The sequence below is a fragment of the Plectropomus leopardus genome, chromosome 2 (assembly GCF_008729295.1).
Source record: "Plectropomus leopardus isolate mb chromosome 2, YSFRI_Pleo_2.0, whole genome shotgun sequence".
NCBI lineage: Eukaryota > Metazoa > Chordata > Actinopteri > Perciformes > Serranidae > Plectropomus > Plectropomus leopardus.
Window position 1 is genome coordinate 35875004 of NC_056464.1, and position 26930 is coordinate 35901933.

General features: G+C 40.8%; 1 protein-coding gene across 1 annotated transcript in view; it reads left to right on the plus strand.

Annotated features, from left to right (window-relative positions):
- Positions 1-26930, plus strand: part of LOC121948759 (filamin-B) — an 82205-nt gene that overhangs the window by 18986 nt on the left and 36289 nt on the right. Inside the window, 13 exon segments of the mRNA XM_042494212.1 lie at positions 11406-11518; positions 12708-12843; positions 13035-13132; positions 14958-15105; positions 17028-17146; positions 17273-17347; positions 18027-18189; positions 20572-20772; positions 20890-21027; positions 21739-21865; positions 24844-24980; positions 25245-25438; positions 26253-26366. Coding sequence (XP_042350146.1) covers positions 11406-11518; positions 12708-12843; positions 13035-13132; positions 14958-15105; positions 17028-17146; positions 17273-17347; positions 18027-18189; positions 20572-20772; positions 20890-21027; positions 21739-21865; positions 24844-24980; positions 25245-25438; positions 26253-26366 — 1763 coding nt within the window.

Sequence of the window (26930 nt, forward strand, 5' to 3'; positions counted from 1 at the left end):
ATGGACAACACGATTAGCCAATGATAATAAGAATAGCGCCGTGGTTAACAAAATGCAGTGAATGACTTTGACTCCAGAACAGCTGAGTGTTTGACAGCCACAGCCAAATTTGCAGAGGTGGGAAGTGACTTCTTCAGACTTTTACAGACTACTTTGTGTTAGTTTAAGGTTTAATCAGACTTTGGATGAATTATTTAGAAACACCAGGACGCATCGCTCCGTGTCTCATCCAGCCGCTCGTGCTGAGCTCTCATTATTATTACCAGGGGCAGATGTAATGTTTTGGGGCCCTGGGGCCACAAGCACATGACCTTATTTTCACCCTTTCTCTAACTGGGAATGTTGGCAGCTATAGGAGAAGTAGGCCTACTCAGAAGTTTTTAATTCCTGAGTAAAATGATTAATAGCACAGAAGTTGAAGTCAGAGTCCTGCAGTCAGGAGAGGTTGGCCTATTATCAGCACAATGTGCTTAAATTTACCTGAAGTTTGTTTAAGATGGAGCTTTTTTTTTAAATAATGCTGGAAAGTGTAATAAATAAGAATAAACCATATGTTTATTACACTCCAACACACCATGGTCACATGAAACTGTGTCAGTGAACTATGAGGGCAAAAAAACCACAACAAAAAGCGAAAACTTTCTGAAAAATTTTCTGGCACTCTGCTCACCTTTATGCCGTTTGATTAAAAAATAACTTTTTCTGTGACAGTAGAGAGCCCAGGAAGGTTAGTAATACATACAGTTTGTATCATATATATTTGACATTTGTTTTATTTAGTTTTTTCAGTTGCTTTTTAAATTACTTGTGACTGAGTCTGAAAGACGTACGAGCAAGTTATTCTTAGTGTTTGATCTTTCTCTCTCTTTATCTCTGCAGCTGTTTCAGTCGAATCAATGACCGCTTAAAGAGAGAGAGACAGAATGACACAGACTCTGTATGTCGCTCGCCCCTCATTACACAAATCAAAGACATGAAAAGCCTTTCGCCTCTCTGTCTGTAATCTGGATTTCTTGGTGGGATCGCCCCCTCTGAGCTGCTGGTGCATGACTCATGTGACTCTTATTAAGCGGCGCCTTTATTACGGCAATGCATCATGCGGTGATGTCATCAGTGGGTGCTGCAGTTTGGGAGTGCCGACATGATGCGATGGGGGAAGACTCCTGACTTCTTTGGGAACGGTTTGTATCGTTAGACCTTGAAAGCTGCTTTAACGTGATCAATCATTTGACAACTTGAAACCTCACTGGAGGCCTAAAGGGTCACTTCGCCCCAATTATTAGAAAAATATGTTTTTACTTAACTCTAGTCTTACCTTTCCATGTTGTTGATGAGATTCCTGCCTTGACCTCCAGTGTGTGTGTGGTGAATTTTTTGGTGCTCAGAGCTTTGAAAAATAAACTCTTTCCTCATTACTCTTGATAATCCACACAACATGCTGATTTAATGGGAACTATGTCTTCAGGAGAAAGTAGCTCCATTCATTCGCCTGCATAATGAGATGACTTCATCATCAAAATATTCTGAAATAGCTCACCCAGATAATCATTATTAATCACAATTTTGGCTTACCACAGTTAATTAAGTGAACATATTCGATTGCAATATTCATATTTAAATTGCATGCTCCACTCATAGAAGACTCTACTGGATATCAAATCAAGCACCTCCTCAACTAACAGCCCGCCTCCAGTTTTTAGGAGCTGCCATGCAGCTATGAAAACAAAAATCATCCATTTATTAACCAGCATCTGTTGAATGGAAGCGTTTCGGATACTTGTGTCTGTGCTACAAGCCAACACAACAGGCTTGTTATCCCCCCTTAGAAACGCCACAATCTGCAGTGAGATGAGTTCATGACCGCTGAGGTGAATATTGTCGCTAGTGTTATCTCACTGAATCCCACCCGTGTTCAGCGTGAATTCAAAAATCAATAACAGTACAGTGAGCAGCGCAAAACCCCCCAAAAATACAGCCCTGGCTCTAGTCATCTCTCTAAGACAAACTGAAATATCCAATGCAATCACATTCCATATTTGTCAGTTAGTAACATGAAAGTAAGAGCAGTGCACCTATGATTTATAATATATATACATTTTTAATGTTGCAAATACAAATTAAACTTTTGCAAGTCTACTAGAATAATACAATCAATTGCTTTTTTAGTCCACTTGATACATTTTTCAAATATGATTGAAGTGAGATGAACAGACTGAAAACTTTATCTTATTTGATACAAACATATTTTTCTTTGGGGCAATGTTTTTTGAAAAATAAAAGGTAAATTATATCACAACACATGTTATCAGAATACTTAGCATATCACAAAATATACGAAATCACAATAACACTGTTTTGTGACTTAAATATAGTAATAATATTGTATCATGGGGCCTCTGGTGGTACAGATCTTAGCTGAAATCACATTATTTTTTTTTCAGTGAAAATCAAATGCAAAAATAACCAATCCTACAAAAAGTGTTACACAATCTCAATATCCTTCAAAAATAATCACAATTTAATCTTTTTTGCGTGTCCTGCAGCCCTACTTAAAACATTAGTGTGAGAAGTCAATTTCAGTGTCACTTTGTGATGATAAATGATTTTAAATATACAATTAAAAAAAGTTGTGGCACAATTATTATAAACAACCAGGAAACAACCATGAAACCAGGAGGTTAAAAACCTTATTGATCACGGGTCTATAGATGATGATGATGATGATGATGATGATGATGATGATGATGATGGTGGTCCTCAGTGTGTGAACTTGTGATCAGCCTCACAGCACAGAGGAGTGATGTCATACACCTGGAGGTGTGTGTGTGTGTGTGTGTGTGTCTTGTGTCGAGTGAAAGATGTTTTAGTATCTGACCTGACAGCAGTTTGAAGAGGCTGCCTCCTGAGTGTGTGTGTTTATGGTTGTGTGTGTTTGTTAAATATGTGGTGTGTGTGTTTGTGTGTGTGTAGCTTTTGTTTCTTTGCCATCTTCCGTCGGGTCCTCGGAGTGAAGAGGGGTGTTGAAATGTTTGTGGGTGGTGAAGTGGGGGGGGGGGTGGGTTTATGATCTCACCATTTTGGAATCTGTGTGTGTGTGTGTGTGTGTGTGTGTGTGTGTGTGTGTTTGGTAGGTTTGACCACTGTACACAATCACACACTTGGTAGCCTCACATCCTGTTTACCACTGCAGGTACCTTGGGTCCTTTGTTTTAAAGGGCATTTCCACCTAAAATTCACACCAGCAGACTGTTGTGTTGTTTTTCAGCATTAAGGTTTATTTTTTTCCCACTAAGTGAGTTTCTCATTAAAATGTAATGATGCTCTGTTTTTGTGTAACAACTTTCACTGATGTATCAAACTGTTTCAAATCCTTAAAGGATCATACTCGTGTTTTTTATTTGTTTTTTTTGGGTTTCAACCCAAAAAATGAGTATTTAACAACACAGTAAATCCTGCTGAATCTTCTGTGATCTTCCAGGCTTGAATCTTGGTTAAGATGTGTAATCCATCCTGTATGATGGTGGTGTTGTTGTTTTTTTAAAATCTTTTTTGGCACCCTGTGACCTTTTTAAAACATGTCTGACCTTCAAGTTTCAAGAATCTGCTCATTTTCATGTTGTATGGAAATGAATGGAAACTCGTTGCTGCCTGAGAGGAAGAATGCATTCAAAAAGAAACACTTTAGAATTTGTCAGCTGTAATTTAAAGTGTAAAGCGTTTGTTACTAAAAAGATAAAGCGATGAAGATGAGGCGTCTCTTCGCTCTGGCTGCTGGTGTGGGACGGGCTGCATGACATCAGTGTGATGATGTGCCTCAGGCGTCGACTGTACTGCGCTGTTCAGCAGTAAATTGTTGGGTAGGAAGCAGAACATGTGTGTTTGTGAGACGGTGATGTAGTCATCGTGTGGAGGAGCAGCTGTTTTTAAGTTGGACTGCAGTTGTGCCTTCGAGGGCGAGAGACATAGACGGAGAAAGAGGGACAGAGACAGAGGGACGGATATTCGGCTGTCACAGAGGAGTAAGCCACAGTTACCTGCTGATGTGTCGGCAGGTGTGACTGGACTTCACTGATTTGTGTGTGTGTTGGATTTCGAGAGACAAATCTGAGCAAACAAAAGTGTGTTTTGTATTAAATAGACCAAAGTCAAGTAATTGTATTAAAAGCAGCAGTTACATTTTGGTAATTTGAAGCGTCCCTCAGAGAGCCCTAAAGTCAAATTTCAAAGACTTTTCTTCCTGCTGTCGTTTCACAACAGCAACACATTATAAAAACACAACGTGATACAGATGCCGCTTCGACACAGACCTTTATACGGCCCGTGCACTCTTACACACAACCAAGCAATGTAAGCATCAGTGTGCTGCAGCGTGTCAGCGTGCACCGGCATGACGTTAAAAACACGAACGTCCGTCTCTAGCGTGAGATATAATATGTGTATCAGCAGCACTTTATGAACAATAATAATGGCGTGACGTCTCATCACAATCATTTTGCATCTCTGTCACATGAGAGCCGATCTCGTCTTCTGCTCGGAAGATAAGGAGACGACAGCTTATCGGCCTGGCTGATTATCGAGGCCGATATTTTTGAGGTTTTATTTTAATGATCGCTGATAAAATGGATTAATTCAAAAGTGCAAAGAAAGTGTCAGCATGTGAGAAATGTTTACTCTCTAAAACCTCAGGGAGCTATTTGTATTCAAATTTTCACTTGACTTAAAAAAAAAAAGTTGCTGGGAACTTCAGTGACTTCAGTGTTCGAAAACATTTTTTTCATCATATACATCTGCTTATGATATATGAGAAGCTTCTGCCTGCATATTTCATGGTAAATACAGCCTGAGCAGCTAACATTTCTATTTTATTCCTGTTATTTCCCATAAATTTTAGTTAATTCCAAAAAGTTTCCGCCTTGAATATTTCTGGGATTTTGCAACCCTAGACAGAGCATATGGTTACCTAACCTGACAACAATGTGTCTCACTATCTGACATGTCCCACACATACGGCTTGAGACAGGACTGCATGGGTCATCAGATTTTCCGTAGAAGTGTCTCACATACTGCAGGTCATGGGACGCACGCATCGGCTGCTTTTGGTTCTTTTTTTTCCGTCTCTGTCTCTGACTTGTTGGAGGTCAGTCTGTTTATTTGTCAGTGTGAGCTGATGAAGCTCTGGACTTGTTACAGGTTGGTTAGTAGGTCATCAGTCTGACTGGGTTCAGCAGACTGAGCAGGTATTTCTGTAGTTTCTGCTGTTGACTCATTGTGTAACTTCCTGCACCAGAGCGAGGGTGTGCCACGCTGATAAGAGAGGCATTTTGTTCCAACTCGATCCACCTTTACACACACACACGCACACAAATGCACGCACACTTTGTACACACACACTCACACTCTTGGACTTTATCTCTCTCCTTCACTTTCCGTTTCTCCTTGTTCGCATTCTTTGTCTCTCCCACTGCAAACTTAAACCCTCCCAGCCCCCCACATCTCCATTAGTGTCCTTGTTGCCTCGGCATTGTTGTGTCTCCATGGTGACGGGTCAACAAATCAGCAGGTATCTGCAAGCGGTAGCGTTCTGGCTGAGAGGCTGTTTATCTGACGCAGATCCGGGCTGAATTAAACGGGGACCTTTTGTGAATGGGTGTGTGGAGAGATAAATCTCTGAATGAAAGAGGAGGCGACTGCAGGGTTTAATATGCTGAGGGGGCGGAGGAGGCACGCTGGAGCTTGTTGACTGGGCGCTCTGGCTGGTGCTCCAGCAGGTGTTGGTCAGCCGATAAAGGGGGGCGGTGGTTCAGTTCTCACCTGGATCATCTATGAAAAGGAGTTTGAGGACTGAAAAAAGTCTTTGCTAACTAAAAGCTACAGGAATAATTAATGTCAAACTGTTATTGACGGGTTTATTAACTAAGTCGATCAGTTTCGGTGTCGATGTGTGCGGATCACAGTGGAGCTCCGTCCTGCAGCACAGAGAAGGAGAGTTTTAACGTCTTCCATAATGAGGACAGTTAACATTTCAGACGCACAACAAAATTAACAGACTAATGTGGAAAACTGGACACAGATTGTTGTGCTGTGTAACTGTCAGAGTTTTTTTCTAACTGTTCAAACTCTAAAGTGTCACAATCACTGTCAAGCAGTCGGAGGTTCACCTGGCTCTCTGTCGCATAACTACGGAGGCCCTGAAGTGCAAAAAACACAACAACAAATCACGAAACGCAGCCGCAAATAAGAAAAAAACAAATAAGTTGATATTGTGTTTTCTTATTTACAGTTGTGTTTCTGATTTGGTTTTGTGTTTTGTGATTTGTTGTTGTGTTTTGCACTTTAGTGCCACCGTACATAACAGTCAGAGGTGCACGGAGTCTCTCTCGACTCAGAAAACTTTCGGGATGAGAACGTGTTGCTCCCTCACCGCACAGGTGAAGTGTGACCCTGTGTGAAGCCGTGAAGTGCACGGTCTCTCCGTCAGCCGAGCTCTGGGGCGCAAAATGTTGGCATCGTGTCTGTCACCCCCTCCGCTCCCAAAGCTCCGATTATTTGCTTTTCATTAATGGTGAAGCTCTGAAACCCAGAAAATGATATTCGGGGCGGCCCTAGATGGTGAGCTGCAGCTCAGGAGGCCGTCTCTTCAGGTGAGAAAATGAGTTGAATTAGTTGGTGTTCACATTTGATTTTAAGCTCAGATCTTTCAGTAAAAGTAGAAATAACAGTACGTTGACTTTTGTTAACAATCTGCACCGCGACTTCCTTTTATTGGTGCTACTGGGAGCAGCGGATGGCGGTGGAGGCGTAGTTGACCAGTACCCCTGAAGACTGAGCGTTTAACTCTCCACTGATGGTGTTATCTAAAGCGTTTGCTTGACATTTGTCTCAAAGAACAGATTTACTTTTTTGGATCTGCATCCATGAAAATATGCACAGCTAGGCCCCGACATATCTCATTCTGTCAGTGTTACCTAGACCTGTTTTTAGTCTCGCCGTCTGTCTGTAACTACATCTCGTCTCTGATCATTTCTGCTGCAGGGGCCACCTTCACAAGAGATCCTCACTTTATTTATTTTTGGGCTTGGCAGGGTCAAATACTTTCAGGACTTTCCCACCGGCACGATTGTATTTAACAAGGCCAGTAAATTCCTCGAAGCCACGAAGGACATGATTGATAGTGTTTGTCATTACCTGCCCAGGTGTGTGTGTGTGTGTGTGTGTGTGTGTGTGTGTGTATGTATGTATGAGAGAGCTGGCATGCTGCTGCTGTTTTTATGGTTGTGTTTTTGGACCAAACCCAAACATTAACATCAGAATTGTTCACTTTGAGTGTGAAAACATCAGTTAAAGATTTGTCGCTTTGTTTCGAGGGCTTTTGCCACTTTGGTCCCCGACCTGAGAGTCCGTCACATGAGGAGGATGAGGAGGACTCGGAGAGGAAGGACAGATCAGGCTTTAGGCAGCAGGAAATAACTAGCAGATTATTAGAGCTGCTTAAACCCTTTAACACACTCAGAGAGACACAGACAATACACACACACACACACACACACACACACACACACACACACACACACACCCCTCTCTAACCCCTGGGTTCAAATCTGTGGAATACTTTGGTGTGTTTTTGTTGTTTTTGCTCTTCGTCTATCAGTGTTTTGACTCACTGCATTTATTTTTTTCTAACACCCCTGCTCTCTCTCTCTCTCTCTCTCTCTCTCTCTCTCTCTCTCTCTCTCTTTCTTTGTCTCTCTTTCTCTCGTCCTTTATGTGAACAATAGGCTACCATGGCGATAGCCTCGTTACTCACAAAACTGTGTCGACAAAGACACGCGCACACACACCCGGTGTTAAGTTCCCAGACTAATGTTGTGAACCGTTTTAATGAAATTAAGATAGAAAGATAATTAAAGGTTTAACAGTAACATTTCAAATGTTAAACAGTAATATTTTACCCAAACTATGTACCTCAAACCTCGGCCAAAAAAAACTACAACTGTCCTCTTAGGTATCTAAAGCAGTCGCTTCCATCTTTATGTGTCCGGACCGTCCGAAGGGTCCAAAAATATATCTGATGCGAATCATTAACAGGACGGAAAAGCAGAATAACAAACACGCATACTAAACAAAATTGTGGGTTTGCTGTATTGGTCGCGTTTAAATAAATAAATAACAAAGAATAACTTTTAAAAAAGTGACAGACACGCTGTCCTAAACCGGAGCGTGGGAAACGTCCTGATCCTCACTTTTTTTGCCCCTTTATTCATTAAAACTGTGTAAAAACAGTTGTTGATTAACCCGGTTATAACCCTTAAGGTGTCCTTTATGTTGGCGCAGATAAAGCCAACAGATGGCACTGGGGGGCAAAAGTTTTACACAACGAAAAATGAGGTGATGGTAGAGGAGGTCAGAATAATGTACGTAATATTGGCGTTGTAAGTGGCGGTGGGGTTCCCGACATGTTGGCCGAGAATTCCTCTCACTTTGTCATTTTTTTTTGTGTCTTTGTCATCTTTTACGCTTGTTGATGCTTGATTTTGATCCTCGGTGGTACTGCTCTGTTTCATCTATATCTGTAAGCTTTCAGAAAACATGCACAAAAACAGTCAAAATGAAGGCAAAGTACAGGCAGAAGACTCTGTCTCTTTTATACGTATCTAATGTTGAGCATAAATGAGCCCAAAATAAATCTAAGGTGTCAAAAAACATTAACAGGACAGGAAATTAAAAAAAAAAAAAAACATGAAAAAAACATAAAAAATGCATACTAAACAAAATTGTAGTCATGCTGTATTGGTTATGTTAAATTTAATAATGACTGTTTTTGAAAAAGTGATAGCCTTGCAGGGGACACCTCAGATTTTTCATGGGACCCCTGACCCGACCCTGAGGCTGGCGACTGCTGCTCTCTTTGCTTTTTTTTTTTTTTTTTTTTTTTGAAGCAGTGGAAAAACAGGTCATAAACTACAGACTTACGTAACTGGTGACAATGGGTCAAAAATAGAAATCACTTTGGGTTAACGGGCAATAAGCCAAAAAAGTTTGAAGCCGATGAACTATAAGGGAATGAGGAAATGTAACTGTTTAAAGTAAAAAAAAAAAAACAACCAACATTTAATTCAGAGAATAAAATACACCATTTTTATCTCATCTTCCTGCAGTAACTAAATGACCACATCATGTCTTTAATTGTTTGTTAGTTCTTGGCCTGATTTCAATAAAGAGAGAGTCCCATTTGGTGTGACTGATTAGTTAAGTCATGGGTGGGGCTGTGTGTGTGTGTGTGTGTGTGTGTGTGTGTGTGTGTGTGTGTGTGTGTGTGTGTGTGTGTGTGTGTGTGTGTGTGTGTGTGTGTGTGTGTGTGTGTGTAGGAGGGCAAAGGCCGCTCGCTGGTGCTGCTCACTGACAGGATGTTTGCTGGAGAGGCGGCTGGTGGTGACACACTCCCACACTCACACAGGTGTGGCAGGTCAACCTTGGAGGGAAAAAGAAAGGAGGGAGGAAAGAGAGAAATGAGACGTGAAAGAGGTGAAGAGATTGAGAGAGTCAGAGGAGAGAAAAAGTAGAAATAGACAAAGAACAATACAGAAGTATAAAGAGATAAATGAGTGTGTTGAGTCTGGAAAAAAATTAGGAATGAACAAATCAGCATGTCGCAACCTCTCCTCTGTGTGTGTGTGTGTGTGTGTGTGTGTGTGTGTGTGTGTGTGTGTGTGTGTGTGTGTGTGTGTGTGTGTGTGTGTGTGTGTGAGTGTGTGTTGAAGCATGCTCTCTGTTGTTAACAGGGTTGTGTCACCCGTTGGTGAGGCAGCAGACTCCCAAAGCTCCACCTAAACCTGAGTTGCTGAAACATGTTTGAACCACAGCTGTTCTGCTGACAGTGGAGCAGATTCACTGGGTGCATTACACGATATATCACACACACGCACACACACACACATGCATGCATGCATGCACACAGTGTTGAAAGCTAGCTTGCAGTTGCATAATCTTGCAGAGGCAAACATATTTGGTAACTGAAGGTGTGGAGGCTCTAATGAGAGATCGGTTGCTGATAATTGCTGCTGAACTATAATTCTGATGAAATAAACAATAAAGTGTGTGATGGATGTTGATTTAGATAGTGTTGTTTATTTTTACGTGTTTAATATACACACACACACACACAGTACGATACAAGGCAGCATTTTGCAGAGGAGCCTCGCCTTACTTAAAATAGAGCACCTCTGCTGACATTAGAAGTTTTTATATCCTCGTTCAGCCATCCCAAATCTTGTTTTTTTTTTTTTTTGCATATCCAGATTAGTGTTAGATTAGTGTGATTATAACCAATTTTTGGAACTGATATGCATTTACAATAAAAATTTAAATCTTTCTGTCAGTATTTATTTATATTTGGATTATAACAAACTCCAACACAAAACTTTGTTTAAGTGCCTTTAGTCAATGTTTAATCAAAACTGAAACTTTCAACATCAAATACAGAGTTCCCAGCAACTTTTTTTTATAAAGTTGAGCTGAAATTTAAAAAAAAGAGAGATAAAAATAACTTTCTGAGGCTTTACAAAGTAAAAGTTCCTCCCATGCTGAAACTTTCTTTGCATTTTTGAATTAATTCATTTTATCAGCGATCATTAAAATAAAACGCCAGTACAGATAATCTGCAAAATGTCAGATATCAGCCCCAATAATCAACCAGGCTGATAATCTGTCGACCCCTCAGTCCAGATGCATCCAGATTGATTTTCTCGACCTCTTTATATCTACGTTAGCTGGTGGAGCGGCTTGTCCACTCAATCATTATCTCCTGATACACCTGCATCCTTGACATTTTTCACCCTTGTGTCTCTACCACCTTAAAAATTACAAATAGTGAATAAGCTCAATATCGTACATTTCTAACGAGTTTCTCTTTCAGTGACTAAGTTGTTATTACGTGAGAGAGAAATTTAGACGGAGAGATTAAAAATTAGAGGAATGTTTTGTCTGCTTCTCTCTGAACTTGGTGTGCTGCAGCCAGAGATTAGCTCGTATTTCTGTGTGTGTGTGTGTGTGTGTGTGTGTGTGTGTGTGTGTGTGTGTGTTAGCTGGTGTGCGGTACCAGCTGGTACAGTGAGGTCTGATTAATGAGTAACATTACTCTGTGGCGCTCTGTTCTGCTTTGCAAAAAAAAAACCCAAAAAACGTTAATATCCACGGTGGGTTGGGAGCAGGTTTGGAGCTCAGTGTGAAATAAAAAAATACTGTTTTAATATCTCAACTGTTATTAACTGATACCTACCCAATTAACGAATATCTGAACAAATAGATATTCGGGTCCAGCCCTACAGCAGAGATGATGACGGCATTTCTTTGGGTTATTTTTAAATCACGTGACTTTGACCTCAGATCTGTCTGTCTGTCTCCTTCAGACTCTGAAGCCATCTTTAATGGGAACCTGAAGCTGATCCTGGGTCTGGTCTGGACTCTGATTCTGCACTACTCCATCTCCATGCCGGTCTGGGAGGGCGAAGATGAAGATGATGTAACAATGCCGCTGAGTTTTTATTATCTTGTTTATCTCATGATTTCGGACAAAAATAGGTATTTAGGGCCGTGTCCACTGAAGTGTTTTTTCCTGAGCCAGCTGTTTTTTTCGTTTTTTTTTTAGATCTTGGCCATCAGAGCACCGTGTTTTTAATCTGTGCTTAAAATACCTGCTGCATGATGAGTCTCTTAGCTTCTATTCTGAGCGCCAAGGGTTGAAAAATGTTAAACTTTCATTAAAAAGCTGCGCTCGGCAGTGTCACTTTTTACGTCACAGTGGAGGAAGGAAAAATGCTAAGGGTCAACAGATTATCGTCCTGGCCGATTATTGGGGGGATATTTGGCATTTTGCCAATCATCTGTCTGTGCGTTTTATTTCAGTGATCGCCGATAAAATTAATGAATGAAAAAGTGCAAATAGTCAGTGTCAGCATGAGAGGAACTTTTACTTTGTAAATTTGATTTATTTAGTTAGATTTTCACTTGACTTTATAAAAAAAATTACTGGGAACTTGCTGTACATGATGTTGAAAGTTTCAGTTTTGATTAACATTTGCTAAAGGAATTTAAGCAATGTTTTGTTTTGGATTTTTTTATATTCCAAAGTCAAGTATTGACAGAAAGATTTTTATTGTAAATGCATATCGGTCCCAGATATCTGTTAGTGATCTCATTAACTACTAATAATCGGCATTGGCATCGCCATCAGCCCTGATGGGGGCTTTAAGAAATACCACAACATAAACATGAACAAGTGCTGAACGACAACAACAGTGGAGGAGAAATATGTTAATATACCGTATAAATATTAACACAAGTTTCCTCTCCTGAGCTCACATGGACCAGTGTGTTTGTCTTTCTCCCTGCATGCTTCAGCCTGCCCTTCATCCAGAGCATGTACTCTACCTCGTGCCGACAATTTTACTTCCACTGATATTCTGTATCATAGCAACCAGACCAATAATTTTAACTGAAAAACCACTTATTCTCCAAAATACTCACAAGCGCTCTCAGCGGGGCATTTCCTGAAGAGCGGCGAGTGATTTCAGCTGGGGTAAAACGTTTTGGTGGACACTGAGCCTAAGTGATGAAGCCTTTAAAGTTTAAGAGACAATAAAAAAGTTGCGACAAAAACATTAACCGCCGTTCGAAAGCTCACTGACGGTCGTTGGTGTTTGTCTGTTCAGGCAGAGTCAAAGACACCAAAGCAGCGTCTGCTGGGCTGGATCCAGAACAGAGTCCCTGATATGCCACTCACCAACTTCAGCCAGGACTGGAAGGACGGCAAAGCACTGGGAGCACTGGTAGACAGCTGTGCACCAGGTACGGTGTGTGTGTGTGTGTGTGTGTGTGTGTGTGTGTGTGTGTGCGTGGAGCTATTATTGTCATATATATATAAAGTGTTTTCTATTAATGCAGATCTGTAAATAGTTAAATCTTTTTCCAGCACACACTGTTTCGTGTCCATACGGGTTTGTGGTTGACAGTGTTGTTGGTGTGTGTGCTGTTTGCAGGTTTGTGTCCAGACTGGGAGTCCTGGGATCCAGAAAAAAAGGTGGAGAACTCCACTGAGGCCATGCAGCTGGCCGATGACTGGCTGGGTATCCCACAGGTTAGATTCCCTCTGAAGCGGCTCTACTTCTTAACCCTTTGAAACCTGGAGCAGCAACACTTTTCTTGTGCTGATTTCAAATTCTTTTCATTTAACCCCTTGAACCCTGAGCAAATTGTTAAAAAAAAAAAAAAAACATGGGAGAAAAGGTAATGAGCAACTTAGTAAGAAATGTTGCACAAATTGCCAGAAATTAGTAGATTTGTAATTAAAAAAAAAAAACAGCTAGGCAAAGAATTATGTTAATTATGATAGTTACATAATTAAAATAATGTTACAGAATTATTATGATTTTTAAGCACTTTTTCCAAGTCTTGCTTTTTTAAAAAAAAAAAAAAAAACTTTTTTAAATACTAATTTTCTTGTATTTCTGTACTTCTAATTTCTTGCTAATTTTAAGGTAATTTCTTCTTCTGTTGCTTGTTGCCATCTTCCCATGTTTTAGAAAGAAATCAAGTCAATTTGCTCAAATTTCTTTGCTTGGATAAGTATTATAAAAAATTATAAAAAGTATTATGTAAAAGTGTATTGGGGGTAGAAGTTATGTTTTGTCGTGTTTCTGCTTAAAGGATATTATTCTAAATGTTTTATTAATGCCATAAAAACCTTTCTAAGCGCTGTGATATCATGAAGGTAAAGATTTATTAAGCTGGTGTCTGCTGCTCTCTAACGATCCTCCGTCTGATTCTGTGAAATTACTGCTTTTGAATTTCCAGAAATCCTCTGAAATAAAGTTTTGTCCACGTTTTTTTTCCTTCACGCACAAGTGTTTTGCAAGGTTGTACAGTTACGCGCATCGTATTGTTGTTAGAACGTATCGTTATACCTCTGTTGATGCACGATTTCGATCAGAATCCTGAATGCAAAGGAAGGGGTTGTTTCTGGGGATCTTTCTGTGAAGCAGCTTCATGGATGACTGATGATGTTTTTATTGTTTTTTGTAGCCTGGACTGCTCATATGTCAATATCCGATAAATATCTCACATCCTGCATTTTCTCTGCATCATAAAGCCAAATACAGACCAGAAATGGCTCTGCTGTGGTTTTCCCTCAGAGGTCAAGGGTCACCGGCAACATCTCACACAGATGCTGTTTGGTTTCCTGATTTTTTTTTTTCACAGCAGAGGAAACTCACTGAACTGCTTTTTACACACTTGTGTAAGAAAGCCAAGAGGATGCAACCTGAGCTGAAACGGAAATGTGCTATAATGACTTCTGTAACAAATAACTGATCCCTGGAAAAAAAAAAAAATTAATACTAAATATTAGTCACTTTTCCACAAATAGGTAGTCTTTAAGAATTGATAAAAGTTTTTTTCTGTGGATATTAGAGATATTTTTTCCTTTTCCTTTCCTTTGTTCAGTATGCACCTAAAAAAAAGACCCAACTCTTTAATTCTGAATGTTTTTGTGTCATGGCTGCATGACGTGATGCTCTGCTTCCTGTCTGTCAGCTGACACCCTCAGGAAGTCTCCTCCAGAAAAAACATGACTGACCGTCACACCCCATGATGTTAATTTAGGCCGTCTTTGCTGGAAAAATTGGTTGACGCCGGTGTGACACAGAGGTCATGACACTCCTGTTCACATATTAGCTGATTCTCCTGGTCCTTTTTTTTCCAATGAAGGGAAATCTTAATGAAACAGCATCTACAGTATTTTAAATACTGTAGCTGAATGGGAGCAAATTCCCACAGATGACTTTCAAATACCTGAAAGACGAGCTAATTTTCACACTGGCAGCCAGATCTGCTTTAAGTTGTAAAAAATCTGAAGTGTATTTATTAATGGCAAACCCGTCCTCTGCGTGTGTGTGTGTGCACAGGTGATTACACCTGAGGAGATCATAAATCCAAAAGTGGACGAATTGTCGGTGATGACCTACCTGTCTCAGTTCCCCAAAGCCAAGCTGAAGCCCGGAGCTCCACTGAAACCCAAACTTAACCCCAAGAAGGCCCGCGCATACGGACCAGGTGAGCATGCACGCACGCATTTTGCATGAAACATTAAACTTTTGTTGCGGTTTGGCCTTTCATTCACATGACAGCCGCGTATTGGGGGCCTGAAAAATCAAACTTCAGAAATCGGGTTCCAGGGCGTCATTTTTGACAACCCAGCCCCTTCTGTCACCGTTTAAACTGGCAATGCACAGATCCTGTGAGAACGGTGACATCACAGCTGCACGTCGTGGATGCGCATTACGCTTCAGACATATAGTCGTGCACGAGTAGACGGACAACAAGAACAACAATGGCAGACTGCCGAGCGGTGTTCGTGCTGCTGACTCTACTGAGGTTATTAACGTGGTCGGTTCTCAGGCTTGCAGTTATCGTCTCCTTGTTTGTTTATACTCGCCACTCAGTAGAAGGACGCCTTTCAGCGCAGGCGTCCGCCAACTACTGTCCTGGCATGCACGCTGCATCCATGTACACAAGGACAGTTCTCACAATGTTATCATATGAATGCAGATTTTTTTTTAAAAAATGCAAAGAGAAGACTTTTAATTTTTAGTAGGGCCGTTCTCGTCTAAACGTGGCCTTAAACTGGATTTGTTGGAAGATCCGTCACAGTCATTGATTTCTGATGCATGTAGAGCATCAGGTTGGATTCAGGAACGAACCCTTTAGTCACACACGTTTGCAGAGGTTGTAATTTACTTCTTTTGAAAAAAGCCATCGTGGTGTTTCTGACCTGTTCCTGCCCGTATGTGTCCGCTAAGGGGAACACTGGAAGCACTGGTCTGTCTGACAATGTGAGGAAGTGAGCAGCTGTTAGTCTGAACAAAGACCACGCTTATATCCGACACATCACACACACACACACACACACACACACACACACACACACACACACACACACACACACACACACACACACACTGTAACAGAGTTGTAAAATCCTGTCTTATAGTGTTGTAAACTGTTAATTAGCTGTTTTGTGGTCTGATTAACTTTCAGACTCACGATTGTAAAAAGAGACTAATTTCTCTCAATTAATCTTTTTTGTCATGGATGTCTTCAGGACTGTACTTATTTTAATTACAAATTGAATTGAAACATGAAACATTGTAAACTTTTAAAAAACATGTTAAAACAAAACAAAAAAAACATGTATACATATACAGACATATCTGAAAAAGAGTGGAAAAAAGCACAAACTTCTTAAATCGCACCTTTTCTCTATCAGATATTAAAGTGTTGACCTGCTTTCATTTTTATACAGACTTAATTTTCTTAAATTATCTAAACTCTATATAACTATATGTAAATATAAATGCAGATTTTTATTCTGATTAATGAACTAGATGTTTTGTTTATTTCTTAAAAAATGAAATACACTCATAACTGTTTCCCATCTTTATATTGCTTTTACCCATTGTTTTTTTGGTTTTTTTTTTGTGATGGACAGTTTAAACTGTCGACAGAGCGTCTATATACGCACATTACGTAGGAACAAGGCCATTAAAAAAACCAGCATCCATGAGGAAAAAGGAAACACATGAACACTTACTCCATGCCACACAAGTTTAATGGAGACAACTTTTTGATCTTCGTTAGGTGGAAATGTTTGAAAAGTTGAAGCCTGACATATATTTCTACAAAACGCACATCAAGAAGCTCCGTGCAGGTGTGGTTAACCATCCGAACCACTCAGGGCGGAAAAACAATTGACAGTCAACTATTCAATAAATTACATAGAAAATACAGAGAAAAAAACACACAGGGAAACAAAAAGTGATGTGGAGGCTATTTTACAAAATATCACTAATTTATCTTTATTTGTCTGATATTTTGCATCAGTGTGGCAGGACGCAGTCAGACATCAGAGAGCAAGTGTGCAGTCAGTAAATATTAGTGTGTTTTTTCACGTTTGTATTTACCTTCTTATTGTGCAGGTATTGAACCGACGGGGAACAGAGTGATGCGTCCTGCTGTGTTCACAGTGGACACGTTCAGTGCAGGTCAGGGTCAGGTGACCGTCTACCTGGATCATCCGGATGGCACCAGAGAGGAGGTACGACACCAAATCCTTCTCCTCCAGGATATATAAAACCTGCAGTGTTTTATATTTTTTTCCTGGTGCATGATTACTCCTAAAAAAAATCTAACATCCGTGTTTGTGTGTGTGTGTGTTAATCAGCTGAAGGCGGAGCCTAATGAGGGCAAGAAGACGTTCAGCGTCAAATATACTCCTCAAGTCGTGGGACCTCACAAGGTAAACTTCATCTTTCTTTCTGTAAAAAAACAGAATGAAATAATTAAGTGCGTTTGGCTCATAATATTTTTTTTTGCTTTGATGCTAGCATTCAGTGAATCTTTTGAGACTGAAGAGTGTGATCTTTTAAAGTCACTGCACTGTTACTAAAGTAATTGCTTTTCAAAACCACATTCCCGGCACATGTCAACAACAAGGCAATCAAAGTGCTCTATATACAGCATCAAAAGCAGCAAAACAAAGCACATAAAAAAGGACATTAAAATATAATAAAAACCAACATTAAAGAGCAAAAGATTAAAAAAAATTAAAAACGAGACTGACACAGATAAAATACAAGAATAAATATCAAAGCACACTACAAGAAATGAATAATTATTTGATATAATAAAAGGCAGACAGACACATCTTCAGCTGTGATTTAAAGGAGTTTCAGCAGAGCTGTTTGTTCCAGATAAATGGGGCATAAAAACTAAACCTGCATCCTTATGTTTAGTCGTGACTTGACTTTTGGCCCGAAAACTTTCAGTGCTTTATAAACTTAGTGGTATTATGAAATCAATTTGAAAAAAGGTGTTTTTAATCATTATTATCTTATTATTGAAAGGAGGAGGGAAGAAACACATTGCTGATTTATCAGAAACATGTCCTTCAGACTCATGATTTTTTTGTGTTCTAGGTGACGGTGATGTTTGCAGGTCAGCAGATTCCCAAAAGTCCATTCGAGGTGAACGTGGATAAGGCGCTGGGCGACGCCACCAAGGTCACAGTGAAAGGCCCGGGAGTCGAACCTGTGGGCAACGTCGCCAACAAACCAACCTACTTTGACATCTACACTGCAGGTCAGAGACACTAATTATCCAATCCACACTGAAAGCATTTTTAGGTATCTAACGGAACAGATGGACTTCCATTTTAATATTTAATAAAATCCACCATATGCAGGTTTCAATTACAGATTTGCACAAAACGTAAGCAATATTTTTCTAAATGCTGATAAAACTGAGATGACAGCGTTTCCACTGAGTGACGTAATGCGACTTCTGCTCTCGTGATAACGTTCCAAGAATTATGGCGATGGATGTTCAAAACATTAGCAGGTTTATTTCTATTGCAGCCACGTACTAGTCGTTATTATTTCCAATCCAAGGCGGCGTAAGCGTGCTATATGACCAATAATGGAAAGGCAAGCCCCTTATACGTGGGAGTGGCCATGTATGAGATATGCTGTTGTCATGCAATCAAAGACAGCCTGCGATAAAATTTGGGATTAAAATCTCACTTTGTGGCTGCTGTTATGACTTAAGTCTACTGACCAACCAATAGAAATGCAGCATGAAATGACGCACTGATCAGCACGACTCTCCAAGTGAATGCTAAATGCTGATAGATGCTAATACTTCCTCTGAGCTCTTGTTGCAAAATTATCACGCCAAGTTGGCGTCTTCTCCCCGGCCACGTCCACATTCTCCTATTTTTCAGACCTAAATGCTGCTATAGCGAAGACTCGATTTGTTTGTTTACGTTCTGCTCTTACTGCTACAGCGTCGTAGATGGATGACGCACGCCGAGGATATTTTGTTTTAGCGTATCGGCGTTGATGGACGTAGTTTGTAGCCTGTGATCCAGTAGATGATGTCATCGCACGGTCTGCCACCATCAAACTAGATGTCGTATACAGATCCATGTCACAGAGTGAAGCTGCGCTAAAATTATAAGACTGCAAAAAGCAAGCTCGCAGTCTGCAGGACACACACACACACACACACACAAACACACACACACACACACACACACACACACACACACACACACACACACACACACACACACCACAGATACTGCATGTTTATTGATCAAATTTGCTTTCAGTCCAGTGCAAATGTGTCATCACTCAGTCCTGAGAAAGGAAGTGATGTCACAGACTGTAAACCACCTTTAAGACTGAACTGAGGTGTGTTTGTGTAAAAGGCAACACAAACAGTCGGCCTGTGACTCTCTAAACAGCCACACCCATTTTTGTCTGTGTAAGCAAGTACAAACATCGGAGGAATCTTAACGTGTGTCAGCTTGACAGGGTTTGTGTTGGGCAACTCACTGAGATATTACTGATCAAATGGCGTTTTTTAAAAGTTACTTAACAGCAAAAAGAAGCATGTTACACGTCTTGTTACACAACTTAACATCGCCCTTCTTACTCATGTGTGCCATTAAAGCCTCTACATTCAGCCTCCAGTTTGCAGGGATTCACTCACTCATCACTCATCAAAAGCAATAACTGTAACCTCAGTGAAGCTGCAGGCTTCTCACACCCTCCAACAAAAGGTGATTTCTTTAATGCAGTTGCTAACTTTAGCAAGGCTTGGTGAAGAACAAAAAACAGAGTGAAAGGGGAAGAAAAAGGCCAGCACACATGCTGTGTTTTTGCGGTCTCAAATTCATTCATGCACTTAAAAGGCACGAGTGACACCATCGACGTGCAAGCGGTGCTGAGCGCCAGTTTGTCAGGGCGCAATGGCTGCATCCTGACATTAACAGAGTTTAACGTTTGGAAAGCAGTGCAGACCGCATGTCATGTGACGGAAACAACCAATCACAGCCGGATATGTATTTATATTGTATGGTCCAGTTTTGCATCATACACATATTTTATGTTTTTGAGCTTTCATAAATCATATATTTAAAATTAACTTTAAACACTGTATTGTAGCACAAGGCACACAGTTTTCTATTAATTACACACACACACACACACACACACACCAACACACACACACACACACAACAAATTAAACATATTTCTAATATAATTTACTTATACTAATACTAACATTAATTACGTAATGCTTGGCGTCACTTTCTCCATGGTGATCAATTAAGTATTTCTGATTCTGATATATTTCCCTTAGTCCGGAAATATCAGTCTGAGATAAATATGGAGGAGAAGTGGATCATTTTATTTCAGAGATACCCAGAGCTTTACATCTCTCCCACTGAAAACATACACGTGTAAGAAACAACAGCTGGAAGAAGATCAGCTCTGCAGAGCGGCACGTGTCCCGGCCCCAAACCAAGTACAGCAAAAGTCCAGAATTGTAATTAAAATAGAAGTTATATAAAAGAAATGTAAAATAAATGTGTTTTTAAAATGAAAAGAGCTGAACATTGTTGAAATTAAACTTCGTTGTTGAAATGAAGACTGACGTGATAAATGTTCTCTGTAGGAGCTGGAACAGGAGACGTGACGGCCATGATCAAAGACCCGCAGGGCCAGCAGAACACCGTGGAGGTGATGATGGAGGATAAGGGCGACAGCACGTATCGCTGCACCTACAAGCCCACCCAGGCCGGTCCGCACGCTGTCAGCGTCCTCTTCGGAGGGGTGGGGATCCCAAAGAGCCCCTTCAGCGTGGACGTGGGGCCTGGTGAGTCTTTCAACTTTGCCTCGTCAGTAAATTGTTATGGACTCATGAACATAATGATCAGGACCTCGTTTGAACACACTATAACGCGTCTCATCACCCTGACGTGTGTTTGTGCAGCCTGCATGCCGGGGGCGTGCAGAGCGACGGGTCGTGGTCTTCAGCCGTCGGGCATGAGGGTGAAGCAGGTCGGTGACTTCAAGGTGGACACCAAAAACGCCGGCAGTGGAGACCTGAAGGTGGTCGTCAAAGGACCCAGTGAGTGCAGTTCACAGTAGAGGTTTTATCACGAAACTTGACTGACAGTTTTATTAAAAAAAATACAGCTCCCATAAATCAATGTGGCTTTAAAGGAATACTTCATCCCACAAATTTTCATTTCTATAGACCATTTTAGTTACTCACATCCGAAGGCATTATGTTTTTGAGTTGTCCATCTGTCTTTCTGTCCATCCCATTTTCGTGAAAGCCATATTTCAAGAACACCTTGAGAGAATTTCTTCAAATTTGGCACAAACATTCATTTGGACTCGGCAATGAAGTGGCTAGATTTTGTGGTCAAAGGTCACTGTGAACTCAAAAATAATGATTTTAGGCCGTAACTCAAGAAATATACGATAATCAGGGCAACATTTTTCACAAATGTCTAATTGGATAAAATTATGAAGTGATGACTTTTGAATCCAAAAGGTTTATGAAATACTTATTGCAGTTAGTAGAAAAACTTGTGGTGAAGGACGACCTCTAGCTCAGCTGCCTGTCTGACACAAAACTCTGGTCGTATGTATTTGATGGCAAAAACCGATATTTGCCAAAATGTCAGAATGTTCTTTTAACTTTGATTTAAAATCAGATAACTGTGTTTGACTCTGTGTGGTGTGTGTGTGTGTGGTGTGTGTGTGTGTGTGTGTGTGTGTGTGTGTGTGTGTGTGTGTGTGTGTGTGTGTGTGTGTGTGTGTGTGTGTTCAGAGGGCATCGTGGAGCCGGTGAAGCAGCTCTCCAGTCAGGATGGTGTCTTCTCCTATGAGTATTATCCCAACAGTCCTGGCAAATACACCGTCTCCATCACCTGGGGGGGTCAACACATCCCCAAGAGGTGAGCTGTTTTACTGTGTGTGTGTGTGTGTGTGTGTGTGTGTGTGTGTGTGTGTGTGTGTGTGTGTGTGTGTGTGTGTGTGTGAAATAATTACCTCAGCATTACCTCATCTGATTGAAATGGCTGGATCCACTGGGGAATGAAGACTTATAGTCCAGGCCTCGTGTTCTTTGTCACCTCTCTGATGAGCAGATTGTCTGAGTATAAGTATTAGTATTAGTTTTCGGATACTCACGGGGAGTTTCCCAAGTTTTTGAGCAGCCAGATGGGAGAAGAAGCCAACTATATGTCAGGGATTCTTGGCGGTCAGACACACTGATGAGTAGCCAGACTCTAACAAACAAAACGTGGATCAGATGTTGTAAATTTAAGGGAAATACCTGTAAACACATAATTAAATTAAACTAAACATTTAACAGAACAACAGAGCCGAGTACCGTGCCTGTTTGTGGTTGAGTCATAATCACGTACAGGCATCCTCGCGGGTCAGACAGGGTCAGACAGTTACCGCGTTGAAGAGGCTGTTAAAGAAGCCGTCCTTGAGCGGGTTTCTGTTTAATTTCATCCACCACCGACTGTCGGCTCATCCGACTCGTTCAACGCAGAGAATCACCTCTGTCACTCTTTTTTTCCACGAGAGAGATCGACAGGGAAAAGAGTGTCATGGTCTTTCTCAAACTCACAAAACCTGGATATGATCTTTTCCTGGTTTTCCCCAAACCTGAATCTGCAACCAAGAACTCCTGCAGAAACCAGTAAAATTACAGTATTAGTACTAATACCTGTATTCTTAAAGTTATACTGAGTTCAAGAAATCAAGATATATTGCGATACAGCCTAAAAATATCCCATTGACAATTTGAAGACATAAAAAGACATATCACCCAGCCCTCAATGTTAGTGTTGTTTGACTGAAGTAGTCTTGATACTACTTTTGTACTAAATTACTGAATAACCTTTAAAGGCATCAAGTACTGATACCCAGCCTTACACATTTTGTTATTGTAATTATAATATATATACAGCAAAATGATTAAGCAGGTTTTCATGTAAAAGTCAAATCCTAAAGTTGCTCAAAACCAGCAAAGTCAAGCAAATGTAAATACCGTTATTGATCGGTCAGTGAGGTCAGAAATGTGCTCCGTTGCACCTGAAACCACATCCAGACGTGATGTCACAGGGTCCGCAAGTACACCTCTACATCATCGACGAGCTCAATAAAGATATGATCTTTTTTGTGTCAAGTTACTCTTTAGTGTTGAACGGAAAATTTAATTCCACGTACTTTTTGTATAATAGGCTTTGTACATTTTTTTAATGGTTGTTGATTGTTTTTGTCTGCGTTTAAGCCTTTATCTCGTGAGTGTTTCTCTCCTGTGGGTGCAGATGTGGTGATGTCAAATGTCCAGACTGTTAGATATCCCAGGTAGTCCGGTGACCTCAGCGCTTCATCCGTTACAGATGACTGAATCAGGACACAAAGTAACTTACAGATGGCTGAAATCACAGATGAGGTTAAGCCGGGTCGAACCTCTGTACAGCTGTGAGCTCAAAAATGCCCGTTAGGCTGTTGGAAGGGAAGTGATGTAACAAACGGTGTTAAATGCTCTCTCTCACAGATATCAGACCAATTAAACTACAACATAGACGTCGTCTGATCCGGCTAAAGATCTGCGCCGTCGCTGCAGAAAAATACATGAAATTTACACTTTTCCTTTTTTATTTTTAGAATTTTACCAAACAAGTACATGCTAATAATACTACTAATAACAATAAATTGTGATAATGAGATGTTTTATATTAAGCAGTGGCGCAGTAGACGTCGATCAATAGAGGATTTTTAAAGGCTGATATCATAAAGTTAGTGTGGAGCTGAAAAAAGCAAATTATTATTCGGCTGATATTACCATTATTATCTCCTGGAAAAACAGTGTCTGAAATGAACAATCTTTGCCTATTTTTAAAACTGGACAAAGAAACTGAACATGAATCTCAAATCGGGGTTTTCAACACATTCATTTATATCAATATTTCTGCCACGTACTCTGGGTGAAGATGCAGCAGCACAACATCAGGCACACGGAAGATGAAACTTAATATTTATTGGCCTAAAAGTTAAAAATTCAGATTCAAAAAAATTCACTAGCCTCTCATCATGTCGATCTGATGAGATCAACAGATCAATTATCCACCCCATGAATCAAAAGCGTAAACTGCTGCTAAGGAAAAAATGAACTTATGAGGAGTTCTGCCTGCACTCTGTTTACAGACCCTTAAAAAAACGTCTGAATTTAGAAAGGGGACACACGCACAAAAATGTAAAGTTTGGCAAGCCAAAGCCAAGTTCTGCCAATAATGGTTTGTAAAACGTCCCATTAAAATGCCACTTAATTGTCCAGACCGACAAGTAGATTGACCTTTAAACGGCAGCAGCAGCAGCAGCAGCAGCAGCAGCAGCAGCAGCAGCAGCAGCAGCAGCAGCAGCAGTAGTCGGAGAGAGGAGTATTTTGGGGGAACTTTGAAAAAGCAAACAAAGACCAAACTGAAGGTTAAAGTGAAAAAATCAAGGTTCTCTATGAGTGTGTGTGTGTGTGTAATGAAGACAGTAAATCCCAACAGACAGTTTTATTTGGCGTGAAGCTAGTTTCCATCTCACACACACACACACACACACACACACACACACACACACACACACACACACACACACAGAGTAACAGCCAATAACTGCTGAAGGTTGGATAACAACTCTGTGAGGCACTGAGGTTGTTGATTTGTGTCTGTGTGTGTTGACAGCCTTACAGATGATCTCATGCAGTGTGCCGTCATACCCCCCTTACACACGCACACACTCACGCACACACACACACTCGCACAGAAAGTCACATATAGTTTTTCATACATATGTTGCACCATCGCCACAGGGCAGTGGGCTGTGTGATTTTACTCTTTCTGAAAGTTCCTCTCTCTGTTTTCAGTCCCTTCGAGGTGACGGTGGGTCAGGAGGCGGGGCCTCAGCAGATCAGGGCTTGGGGTCCGGGCCTGGAGGGAGGCGTTGTGGGTAAACCAGCGGCCTTTGTCGTGGAGTCCGTCGGCTCTGATGTCGGAGTGCTGGGTGAGTTTTAATTTCTTTCACCAGACTCTAATAGAAACATCCTCGTTTACGTTTCACCGATAGATTAGAAAGTCATCAGCGTAATTGACACTCATAAATGTGAATTTTAATTAGCCTGCCACAAAAAACTGTCTCTACCTTTGCTTACAGTTTATTCTTAATTATAGCTAGTGTTAAATGAGTATTTTTTTAGGGAATGGAAAGAATTCAGATCAGATTAAATGCACTTCACATCCAGTCAAATCTGACCTGCGCTGTCTTCAGGTTTTGCCATCGAGGGACCTTCTCAGGCTAAGATCGAGTGCGAGGACCAGAATGACGGCTCGTGTGATGTCCGTTACTATCCGACCGAGCCCGGAGAGTACGCCGTCCACGTGACCTGTGATGAGGAGGACATCGAGCACAGCCCCTTCATGGCCTACATCGTCCCCGACAACAACGCCAGTAACCCCGATAAGGTCAGAAACACACAAAATCAGGGGGTGGGCAACAGTGCTTTGATTTGCTTGACAAACTTGGGTTCAGGCAAATTATTATGGAATATGTTAAAGGTACAGTTCATCCCAAAATTAAAAATACATATTTTTCCTCTTACCTGTATTGCCATTAATAGTCTAGATGGTTTTGTTGTGAGAGTGTTGGAGATATCGGCTGTAGAGATGTCTGCCTTCTTTCAATTATAATGGAACTAGACGGCACTCAGCTTGTGGTGCTCAAAGCACCAAAACAGTACATCTGAGAAATCAACAGCAATGTCTTTTTCCAGAAATCATGACCCAGTTACTCAGGATAATCCTCAAGCCTTGTGTGAGCAGTTTAATGCAGGAACTATTTTATTTGTACCAAACTACACCCACAATCCAAAATCGCTGCAGAGAAGGTTGTCTGTAATCTCAACCCCAATCCTGTGTTACGGTGCCACTGCAAATCACCTGAGATGATATCAGTCCCGTGAAAATCTGCATCTCTGATTTGCTGGTGATTTGAGGTTGTTAAGGGTTTTTTTGTTTAGTTTCTTTTCCTCAGTCATGTGCACACCTTAGAAAGTCACATGAGGGCCACCTGGTACTCCTGAATCGAATTGGGCTTTAGATTTTCATTTTTTACACAAGTGATTTTATTTTCAAACATTATTAATGACCGTTGTTGGAGGAAGCCTGAGAACTAAGAATTTCAATTTCTGCTTCTCTGTAACTGTTGTGCACTGTGATAAATAGTCCCAATAGGTTTGGGACATCTCTAATAATTATAAATGGTTTCTGTGGTTTGTAGGTTAAGGCTTTCGGACCGGGTCTTGAGAAGACTGGCTGCCTGATCAACCAACCGGCCGAGTTTACTGTCAATGCCAAGGATGCTGGGAAAGGACCTCTGAAGATCACAGCTCAGGTGAGCTGCAGAAATATTCTCATACTAAATCAAAGCAGACACACACACACACAAACACACTTTTTGAAATGAACATAGGCCTAATTATGAATGTGTTATTGTGCACATCTGTACTTTTTTTTCAGCATCGTGTGTGTCCACAGTTTGTGGGATTGTTGGGTGAGATTGTTAGAGATTTTTTGTAGTAACACCAACAATTATACTAGGCGGCTGTGGCTGAGAGGTAGAGCGAGTCGTCCTCTAAGTGGAAGGTTTGACCCCTGGCTGCTCCACTCAGCATTTCGAGTTTGTGTGGGTGCATGTGAATGGTTACGGAGTAGCAGGTGGCACCATGTATAGAAGCTCGGCCACCAGTGTGTGAATGTGTGGAGAATGGGTGAATGTGATATGTAGTGTAAAAGCGCTTTGAGTGGTCGCAGGATTAGAAAGTGCTATACAAGCGCAGTCCATTTCTACCAAATATACTGCAAGTAAAATTGTTTTCATCATTGATTAATCTGCTGAAAAACGGTGAAAACTGATGTCATTCTGCAAACCTCAAAGCCAAATTTTGCATGCAGCTAC